Below are 12,069 nucleotides of genomic sequence, written 5' to 3'. Positions count from 1 at the left end.
ATAATTATATAAAAGCTCTACTTCAAGAGTAAAATAATTCTTTTGTACCTCTGTGTAATTATTAAACAACACAGATTTTATTTACTTATTTAATAATGTCTACATATTTTCAAAACCAACTGTAATCTGCTAAAAATGTGTTTACTATCCAACAATTATAAACCCTGTCATGGGAAGTTATATCATCTTGAAACTAGAAAAAAAATCTTTTTTATTTTAATTTAATTGTAGTTTAAGTATAAGTTTACAAAACCAAACTTAATCTGTATCATCTTTCTGGCTAATTACACTTGAAAATTAAAAACTTTTGTTATATTTCTTACAACTAACAGAACGAATGAAAATACAATGTAAAAAATAAATTATTAAAACAAAAACTAAGGAAACCACAAATACGTACTTTTACACAATCTTCAAAAAGATTCTAAAACATAATTTATCAAAAAAAAAAAAAAAACACTGTGAGAAATACAGTCCCATATTGAAAAACAATATTTAAACAATTTTAATTAATAAATAAATAAAATGTATGTTGTAAATTTACAAAATGTTTCTTTTTATATTCCTGGTCAGTAGTTAAATTATACTCTATAACGTATTAATACCTAAGGGAAATGGTGTATATGCAAGAAGTACTTTAGTTCATTTCATTCAGTTTTCTGTCTTTACCAAATATATACATAAAAACATATACATACATGTGTATATATATGCATTTTCATTAACGTACTTTAGTTCCATGTACAAATATTTTTTTGTAATTGCTGTTTTTGTTGTTTCTTTTACAGATGCACCCATTTGTTCAACAGATCACGATGAACTGCTGGGAGCCTTGAAGCATGAAACTTTAGCGTTAAAATGTGAAGTGGACGCATCACCGCCTGCGGATTCATTTCATTGGACATTTAACTCATCTGGCGAACAAACTGAATTACCAGCACGTTTGCATTCAAGTGAAGTAAGTAAAAAAATCCTAAATGCAAAAACCCAATAGCAAAACACCATACATTTTGAGCTTCTATTTTGATTTTTTTCTTTAATTTTAGTCTTTTTCGTTTTTGTATTCAGCTATTTTTCAAAAGTTGATTTTACAATGATGTTAGAAGAATTTGAAATAAATTGCAATATTGTAATTTAAATTTTTAAATTAGGATTCCCACTTGTGGCACTGGTTAAGGAGCGCACAACAGGCCCGATAGAGGCCTAGGTGTATTTCTTCGGATTTGATGTATATATACATCCTCCTTTCAAACTAACTAACTAATTTCACATCAAATTGAAAAATTCTTAAAATAGTTTTAAGTTTAATGTAACGTAAAGTTTAATGAAGAAATAACGTAAAGTTTAATGTAAAAATAACGTAACAGTTGTTGGAAATAATACAAAGTGATTTTTAGAAAATTTAAGATCAAGAGTCGAATTTCTGGAGAAAAAAGGCGATAGTATTCCCTTTTCATTGGATTAGCAAAGATTATTAGTTATTATCACAGGAAAAAGTAACAAAAGAATTGTACGAACTAATTTGCTTTTAAAACTTAAGGCCATTTTAGTTTTTTAAAGACCTTTATATTGTAATTTATAACCAAAGCAAAAAAAAAAATATGCCATTTTGTTCAACTTAAAATCGCAAAAAAAAAAACAAAAATTATTATATTAAAAAAACATATATTGCTTTGTAATTTTATTTAGTTTGCTCGTCGTTGTTTACGCTTTATGTTAATAATTTTAGTTGCTGGTTGTTTTACATTTCCTGCATGTTTAAAATGTTGTACGTATTTTATGAGGTCGGTTTTAATGTTTCTCCCCTGTTCTGTTTTGTAACATGAAACTCAACTTTGTACCAGGACATAAAATAAAAAAAATATTAACAGACTTAATATTTTGACCGGACTATTGTTACAAATACAAACAAACTTCTTCACTAGTTAATGAATAAATCGCGTGATTTTTTTCTTATAATTCTTTTTTATTTCCTTGTTGTTATTTCTATTCTCTTTATTGTTTTGTGCTAGATACAAGTTTGTTGTTAATACAAGAAACTGAAAAATAATTAAAAAATAAGACAAAAATTTTCCAAAATATACAAGAGAAAATGAAAAAAGAACTGAAACCGGAAACGGAAAAACTGTGTTTTTATTGTGTAAACAACCATTCTCTTTGAATTCATTTCTATTGTTTTGCAAATTTTGCATAAAAAATACAGCCAAAGCAATAGCTTTTTTAATTTTATAAATTATATTTTTAATTATTTGCTCTTGAGCAGGTTTTTTTTATTTTCTTTTGGTCTTACTCTTTCTTTCTAACCTTTAAGTCATCAGTTGCTTAAGTTATAATTAAACAAAATTTAATTAGTATACAACATCAATTTCGTCATAAAATTTTTACTCATTATCTCTCTATCTTTAACCCTCATTGCATGCTGTTGCAAACAAAACTTTCTGCTTTTGTTTAAAGTTTTATTTTTTTGGTAAAACATACAAAAGAAAAATCTAGCTGTTCATTTATTCATGACTTCAAAAACAAATGAACATTTGAAAAATATGTATATTGTTTTTATTTTTTTTAATCCATCGAACGGAAATTAATTTTTTCCGTCGAAATGTCTGTTAATTATTAAGAGTACAAATTATATATAGCAAATATGTATAAAAACCAAAAAGTTTTTGTTATCAATATGCACAGATGGTACTTCACAATAAAGAGGGAGAATAAAATATTTTTATCTTTATGTTTTGAATATGACTGCAACTACATTTCAAATTGGAGGACATTTTTACTAAATGTCCATCAGTTTTATTTATTTATTTATTTATTTATTTATTTATTTATTTATTTATTTTTTAATTTAACCTTCGCCATGGGAGGCGATTGATTTTGATTGTGAATTTTAATATTGATGATATTTAGGACATTAATGTAAAACCACAAACTAAGTATGTAGTTGTCTTTTTCTTTTTATTTAGAATTTTCATAAATTAATTACTCTCAAAAAATAAAAGTATTTATTTTAGAAAATAAAAAAACTTTAATGGCGAAACTACAGACCCTATTCCCTAAATGATTAAAATCTGTGATCACTTTTATTTTTCTCCAAAAATCGTTTTTTGTGTGAAAACATAAAAGTAAAATTTCTGGCGAAACTATATGTTCTATGACCAAACTAACTAGTTAGTTAGTTAGTTGGCTAGTTAGTTTATTATTCCAGTTGTCTATGTATGATGTAAAGAAATGTTGCTCCATTAATCCAATTAAAAACTTTTGCTTCGGTTCAAAACATAACAAGTTAAACACTTTGGGTTTCTAATTCTAAGCAAATAAATGTAGCTTTTGCTATTTACTAAATAAACGAATCAAATACAAAAACTCTTTATTTGTAGGCTTATAACAAAACTTATTCCCAATTTGCATATTTATGTCACTAAACTGAACACACTTTGGTAAACTTTTTTTTGCAGAACATTTTAATATTTTGCAAATATTGGTTTTCAAACTAAATAAAGTGCGAGTAATTTTTTTATTATTTCTAATCCATACTTCAATTATACTTTAGGGAAAATTTATAAAACGAAATGTATGCCATATTTATGATAATGTTTTTTTTTTTCTTTTGAATAAACATTATTAGTATTTGTTATATTATTTAATCCGCTCTAATACGGCAACAACATTGTACATATTGTATTTTTTTCATTTCGAGTTTTTGTATTTTGGTTTCATATTTCAGAAATATCGCTAGGGAAATATTTATATGTAGCTATTTATTTCTAAATTTATATAGTTTCTTTTTTGTTTAAATTTGTTCTATTTGTTTAATATTTGTTTTTTTTCTGGTGGGGAATAAAGTAAGCTTTTAGTTACCATTAAAATAAATGATTTAAAATTTGTGTTAATGGCAAAAGTTTTGATGATTTGATATTTTGTTTGATTGTTGTTTTTTATAAATTTTTTTTTGCTTAGTGGTTTGCCACAGAAATATTGAAAGCACAAAAAAAATCGATGAATAAAATTAGACAGATTTTTATGATTGCATAATATTTGAATATTATTTCTTTTCAGTGTATACTTTTTGTTTTGTTATATTTTTAAAAATGTTTTTGTGTATGTTATGAGCGTTTTGTGTGGGAGTTATGAAAAGTTTTGATTGGAAAATAATTTCATGTTAATATTAATTGGTATAAAGAAAAATGTAAAATTTTAGGCAAATTAAGTACGTGAGTTGGGTAGAAGAAGACATTTAAGGAATTTTTCTTTATGAAACGAAGTTTTATTAAAAACAAAAAAAAGGAATCCTTTTTGGTTAATCAATTTATGTATTTTGCTTATTAGATAATTAGATTTTATTTTATTTACTTCAATTACAGACTGGTATGTCACGCTTAAATTATACTCCCACCACAGATTTGGATTATGGGACCATCTCTTGTTGGGCACGCAATTCAATTGGTATGCAGAAATCACCCTGTGTCTTTCAAATTGTAGCAGCAGGTAACTATATTTTATAAAATTTAGATAAAATACTATTTTATTAACTTTTTGTTACACAAAAAAAGAAATGAAAAATTTAAATCTTTCCTTAATTAATTAAAATACAAAACTTATCAATTTCCTTTAGGTCGTCCATTTCCTCTGCAAAATTGTTCAATAACCAACCAGTCAGCAGACTCCTTGCAAGTTGATTGCATTGAAGGCTTCGATGGTGGTTTACCACAGAGCTTCATGTTAGAATTAGTTGAATTAAACAATTTGCGTTTGGCACGGAATATAACTTTGCAGGTAAGTTACATACCACCAACCACAACATCACTACCTTTAAAAGAGCCAAACATCTAAATAAATATGTATGTCATCAGAGTAAATAAATCTGGTTCAAAGAGCTAAAGCGTAAAGAGTAAAATTTTCAACAAAAAAATGTTTTAAAAACTTAATACTCATATATGTATGTATATATACATAAGTAATTTTCGTTAGTTAATTACATTAAGGTAAAAAATGATGTGCAACTTTTGCTTAAAGTATTATATATGGGAGTATATATAAATTTGTGTAGCATCTTTACATGTGCAAAACTAAGTTTTGACTTTTCCTTATAGTTATTCTGTTGATCTTATTCATGCCTGTGATGGTATTAGTTTAGTTTTACTTTATTCCTACAACACATAAAGGGTCTTTCAACAAGAACTTAGTTTTTAAATTAGTGTATTTTCATTACAAGATAGATTCTGTATTCATATGTATATCCATTTGAATTGATTTTAATGAATAATCTCAAAATCTTTGTCGTAATTAACAGAATAAATGCGTCATATTATAAAATTTGAATAAAAATTTTAACAAAGTATTCCACGTAAGTATATACGTATGCGAAATATAATTACATCTGTCCGGAAATACATTTAATTTATAGTTACGTAACCCTACCCTTTCCAACACAACAAAAGTTTGAATGGATTTTCAAAAATGTTCTTTGTTTTCATAAGTTCTTCTTGAAAACCCCTTTACATACATATGTATAGGTATAGGTGTTTTGTTGTATACGGTGGTTTCTTAGAATAAAAAAAAAATAAACTTTTCTTTAGAATTTGTATATGTACTTTCATAGCTGCAAAATATCAATTGCCAAAATTAAAAAACTTTCTAAAAACTTTTCATTTTCTAAGCGAAATGAAAAATTCAAGAAACTGGCAAATTTAGAAATACTTTTGCATTTAAATATATTGTATACCCTACATTAAAACAGGGAAAATATATTGCGCTTATATAGATGTTAAATATATATAAAAGTACTTCTGATATGAATGTCGAAAATTAAGGAAAACTTGACACTCTATTATTATTATGTCGAAAATTAAGAAAAACTTGACACATTATTATTATTTATATGACAGTAATGTATATCAATTTTTACAACAACAACACGATATTTCTTTGTATATATTATGATTCCCCAAAATTAAAGTTGATGCTATTTCCGCAAAATTATTAAAACAATGTTTATTCAAAAATACAATTTTAAATTTTTTTTCCATTTGCATTACAAACGAAATATACGTAATTTTGGTGTCAAATGAAGGTGGTTCGAATGCTTTCAATATTCTTAATTCTTAACTGCTCGTGAACATACGATTTTTTCGGAAAATCTTTTAACTTTAACTTTAACAAAATTCACTTTTCTGTAACTCCATCATATCATTTTGCCCAAATTTTATTTTTTAATTGAAAATAAATACAATAGATAAACAATAGATAAATACATACAATTTGATGTGAAATAAAAATACGTACATATATAGTCCAAATATAAACACTAGTCGTCCTTCCTCTTTGGTGGTATAGACTATAAGAAATAAATACTTTAAAGTTTCTGTCATTTAAAAACTTTTTACTTATATTTTCAGCATACTAATAGTCCTGTTACATTTTTTATTGATAATTTGGATCCAAGTGCCACATATCGTATGATTATATTTGCAATTAATGCTAAAGGACGTTCAGAGCCAATTATTATTGATGACATTAATTTTAAAGGTGTTGCTAAATTTACAGGTAAGTACTGTAATATTATAAACAATGTTAATGTAATAACAAAAAAAACCAAATTAAGTCCTAAAAGGTAAAGAACAGCAAATTAAAAGAAATAATCTAATGTTATTTAATATTTACATATGATGCGTATGCTTATTACGAAATTGTATGTATTCGAAATTAATCATACGCAAAGTAGGCCTTTGATGAAAATAGAAGAAATTTTGGAAGTTTTGTGAAATGTGCAATAAGTTTCTATTATATTACAGTGACTGTTATTACTTGTAAATGTACATACATCTATCCCTTTATTTACACAATTAAAATAATGTAAATCGAAGTTAACCCAATTAATACAAAAATCATGCAAAACGAATAAATCTATGAATAGTTGTTGTACTGACCTATTTATATATAACATCACTATTATATCTTTATCAATAAATTTCATAAATGTTTATTATTATGTTTATAAATTTCATTAATACCTTATTCATGCCTTTTAATTTTCAAATTATTTGCCACAACATGTTGCAACATGTTTTGTGTAAATATATATAACATTATTTCCTCACTCTTTTCCATAAAACAATCAGCTATCTAAATAAAATGCATATATTTTGCATTCTACTCTATATGCAGACATAACAACTATAAAATATTGTACCTTAGGGCGGATGTGACTAAAATGAAACTATCAATAAAAATTGCATTATGCAAAACAGGATATTGACTTTAAAGATTTTTTTGTTCCTCTGCTGCAATTTTTGTCTACATATGGGTTTATAGAAACATGTGTGAGTGTATGTGTTTGATTTTTTTTACAGCTTCCGTTGGAACCAAACAACTTCCACTTATGTAGTTATTTGTATGAGATCAAAATATATTTATCTCATCATATGCATATATTTTCACATTTGCAATATTTTTTATTTATATATGTAATAAGTTTATACTATGAGAAAAATTTAAATATATTTTTTCTATATGCAAATGTATGTACAGTAGTATGGTACTAAATTGGAATCAAGTTGAAAGGAATCTGACATACCGAATTTATTAAAAGTTTACTATTTTTAATATGTATATGGGATATATGAAAACAGATAAATATATGAAAAGTGATTTTTGATTAATTTTGGTTTTGGTACACAGATTATGAATCTAAAGCAATATTATTATGTTCTTCTGTCTAACTGTCTTGAATATAACTGTTCCGAAAAATGTTTAAAACATAAAATTTGCGTTATTATAAAACTTATTTCCATCTATCAAATTAAATTTTCTTTATTTAATTTTCATAGATTTTGTTCATACAAACACGTTTTGCTTTTCAAAAATACAGTCTATAATATACTAAATTAAATACTGTCACAGATTTTCCAAATTTTTAAATTCTATTTCAACTAAAGATTGTATATTGTAAAGATTTTGGCATAAGATTTCATATAAATAAAATCTTTGTAATGATTATTGTGCTTTTCAAGTAATATACCCTAAAGTTGAAGAAGTTAGAAATCTAATGCTGTAAAACAAGAATTTTCAATGTCTTAAGTATTTTCTAATAAACAATAAGTTGCACTAGTTAATAGTTTTTATACCCTACACTACTATAGTGAAGAGAGTATAATTGGTTCTACACACAGCTTAAAGTATACCAATCGGCTAAGATCGGAAAGTGACTTTATGATCAAAATTTACTTAAAAATACTAATAACACGATTTAAATTCTACATAAACAACTTTGAAGTAGATGGTTATTTCTCTACCAAAATTTATGACAATATGGCCATATTTACTTCTACTCCCCTGTAAGCCTTCTCACCAAGATTGAATATGAAGTGAATTTATATGAAAATATCATTTATACAAAAATTCTTTTAATCACATATTAAACAACACGAATTCAGTTTATTTTAAATGTTCTCAATAATTTTTTTCTCTTAAACATTTTTATATTACACAATCTATATTTCACCAACACCAATATTTTCGTTCAAGAAGTAAAAAAAAGAACTAAATCAAATTAAACTTGATACCAAACAAAAAAAGACTTCGAATTAACTTGAAAATGTTTTTAAAGAGTGTCATTAAAGAACTTCTAAGTCATAAAGTAAAGTAGTTGCTGTCTTCCTTTTTCAAAAAACTAATACAATTTTTACCTTTTGCCATTGAAATAAAAAATACGTGTATGTAAGTAAAATATCTTCCAGCTCTTTTCTTCCTGACTATATAGTCAAACTACCAAACATTGTAATTTTTTGCACTAAACTAAAATTGTATAAAGCAGAAAATAAAAACAAGCTGCAGAATTTTTTCGTTAACAATAAAGTTAAACAAATATTTATGTTGTTGTTGTGTTAAAGTTTTTACTTTTTACCTTCATGATGTTCATACAACTTGTTAGTAACATTTCTAGTTCGTTTTATTTTTCCCAGGCATTCTAGATGATATGTACGTATAGTACATGTGTTTGTGCAACTATACAACATTTCTACTTCAACAGATTTTTCTAAGCCAAGTTGCATTTATTCCATTTTTTCGACAATTTTTTTACATTCCCACTATTTATTTTCCAGCAATGCTGTTAGTTTCTAGTTTCTCTGAGAAACCTAAAAAATTTTCGTTTTTTTAGAAAAAAATGTTTTGTATAAAGCATGTCCTTTGTTTTGCAATACAAATGCAATTGACTTTGGTTTATTGTTTTTATTCTTTGTCTGTATGCTGCTACGAATAGATTCATTTTTGAGTTTTAATTCGTTGTTTCCGTTTATATGGTTTTATTTCTACACATCTAATGTCATGCAATATACACACTTTCAAGTTACAGTATGTGTATTTCGAAGCTGATTTAAATTATTATTTTGCCCTTATATTCATTTATACGAAAACATAAATATTTATGGTATCTACATATCTTGGGGAAATCCTTTATGTATTAGTTTTTGGTTGAAATTAGACACAAAGAAAAACATTTGGGATTTATATAGCTTCATAGTTAACCTTAGTGTTAAGTTACATGTTAACCCCTTATTCAAAAATAACATTTTTATTTTATGAGAGGTTTATAAAACAAAATTTCTATACAAAATCTAATTTGTAAACCGTTTATAAAAAAATTGTATTTTGAGAATAAGGTTATTATTTAAGCATACAACATTTGTTGCTGACATTTACAAACAGACACAAAAACAATCATATTAACAAACATCTCAAACTTCCAAAAACTTAATTTTTGAAGTTGGGTAGTATGAGAATATCAAATTCGATTAATTTCAAATTATTACTGACTTATTCATAAATATTTATTAAGATTTCATAGAAAAAAATTTTTAAAATATTTTTGTATAATAAATTTCTATTTCTTGCTTCCAGGTGCTTCCAATGGTCTAACCGTTCCTCTATCACCATTTTTAGCTGGTTTAACATTGTTTTGTGCTTTATTATTTGCCATATCTTGTATTATATTGGCAGCTATTTATAGACGATTTTCAAATCGGTAAGTTTATGCTTTAACATATTTATATTAAATATTTCACAACATAATATTTTTAAGGATTTGTTCATAATGATAGATAGATAGATAGATAGATAGATAGATAGTATAAAATTATATGCTTTTAAATTGTTAATTAACAATACCAAACATTATTGCTGACAGGCAAACCTTAACCAGGAAAGGAATATCAAATAGAAATAAATTAAAGTTCTATAAATTTTGATCAAAATAAATAAAACTTCAGCGATAAGAAAAAATCGGACGTAATAGGATTTATACATAAAACCTCATTCATTGTCAATCGATAAAATTTTTGGGAATTATTTATTAATTGTGTGGAATAATTTCTATAATATTTAAAAAAAATATAATAAAACAATAAAATTGTACTCCATTTGTTAAATTTTTTAACTACTTATATCACAACAAATATTTTTCCCTTTCCGTTCCTTTCATTAAAACAATTCTCTGCTCTTTTACATTACCCCAATATAACAAACATTGTACAAATTATATGTTGAAAAAATTTATAAAAAAATAAACACTCCACAGAGGGGGTAATTTTATTTAATTAAAAATAATCGAGTACTCAACTACAAAAAAAATTATGTAACAAAACGGAAATAAAACTAAAACAAAATGACGAAACAAAAGGAAGTCCTTAATATTTCAAAATATATTTAAGTTCAAAAAGAAAATCGAAAAACTTTCATACTTACAGAACACTCATAGCAGCTAAAGTATAAGAATAATATTAAATTATTTGTAATATACATAAATAGCTTAAGGCCAGCAGCGTTAACTAATAGTCTATAGTTAACGCTAAGACGTCTAGCAAAATAAACAACAAAAACAATATTAACAAAAAAGAAAATGTAATGAAGGCAAAAAAAGGATCATTTGCTTAATATTAATGTTTTAAGGTTATATTTTTGACATGGTCTGTCAACGCTTAGCAATCACACGGCCAGTCAGTTGAAGGTAGTGAAGGAATACTGGGGGCTGTGGTAGTTATGATGTTGTAACATTATACCAAACACCCATCCAACAAACACCCAAAGTTTGGTATATTTATTTATTATTGTATTTTTTCATTTTGGGTTAATTTATTTAATGTTATACATTTTGATGAGTAGGCGTCATGTTGTATTTAAGTTGAGGCAGCTGTTAAAATAAAATATCTTTTTTCAGTATTTTATTTTTTGAGTTGTCAATTTTTCTATTGTATCTGTCTCATTTATAGGGATGAGAAAATAAGTAAAAATATATATAATTTTAAATATTGGTTTGTAATAATATCTAAAGTCCATTAAGTAGACAGTTCTGCTGCTCGTGCTTTATTTTGATTTTTTTTAATATATAAAATTTCTATAAATACTTCTATACTTTCACATTACAGAACAAATGACAACAATTTAAAACCTACCAAACACACACAACTGTCTATACCCGCCGATTGTCAATTGGATCCATTACAGCCGAATCATCATCATAATCATTATGAACAAAACAATCATCAGGCCCATCATAGTCTATTACAATCAAATGGCGATGGTAAATTACAAATGAGTGGTGGTGGCGGTGGTGGCGGTGGTGCATCGCCAACGGGTGGCAGTGTTGGTATTGGTGTAATGGATACATCAACATTAAGGTCGACGACAAAAAGTCATCACCGTCAGTCGCCACAAATAATGGGTGATCCACCCGAAGGCGATGATACAGATCCAGATGTTATACCAAATCAATATGGTAAGTTTTATAAAATATTTTATTTACATATATTTCTGTTTTTGTATAATAATTACCCAACGTTATTATTTATTCAGTTAGAATTTATTTTTATATTTAGATTTAATTTTTAACTTTTTCCAGTTACAATGTCAATTTAAAGGTAGTCTTATATTTATATTCTTTTTCTGAGTAGTAAAGTTGGCAAATATTTACAGACGTTGTTGACATCATTTACTGCTAGTTAGTTCATAAGCCAAAAAATTTTTGTTTTGTAAACAACTTTATTATAAGTATTTTAAATTTAGTTACTTGGTGAA

General features: G+C 25.7%; 1 protein-coding gene across 2 annotated transcripts in view; it reads left to right on the top strand.

Moving 5' to 3' along the window:
• LOC111681584 overlaps nt 1-12,069 on the top strand; it is a 111,621-nt gene that overhangs the window by 92,005 nt on the left and 7,547 nt on the right. For both annotated transcript variants that reach the window (XM_046949916.1, XM_023443429.2), the window contains exons 10-15: nt 789-958; nt 4,362-4,485; nt 4,613-4,773; nt 6,396-6,543; nt 9,898-10,021; nt 11,421-11,770. In XM_046949916.1, coding sequence (XP_046805872.1) covers nt 789-958; nt 4,362-4,485; nt 4,613-4,773; nt 6,396-6,543; nt 9,898-10,021; nt 11,421-11,770 — 1,077 coding nt within the window. The remainder of the gene's footprint in view (nt 1-788; nt 959-4,361; nt 4,486-4,612; nt 4,774-6,395; nt 6,544-9,897; nt 10,022-11,420; nt 11,771-12,069) is intronic.

This window comes from Lucilia cuprina, chromosome 4 (assembly GCF_022045245.1).
Source record: "Lucilia cuprina isolate Lc7/37 chromosome 4, ASM2204524v1, whole genome shotgun sequence".
Taxonomy (NCBI): Eukaryota; Metazoa; Arthropoda; class Insecta; order Diptera; family Calliphoridae; genus Lucilia; species Lucilia cuprina.
The sequence above is the reverse complement of the archived record's forward strand: the minus strand, read 5'-3'. Positions and strand labels throughout refer to the sequence as shown.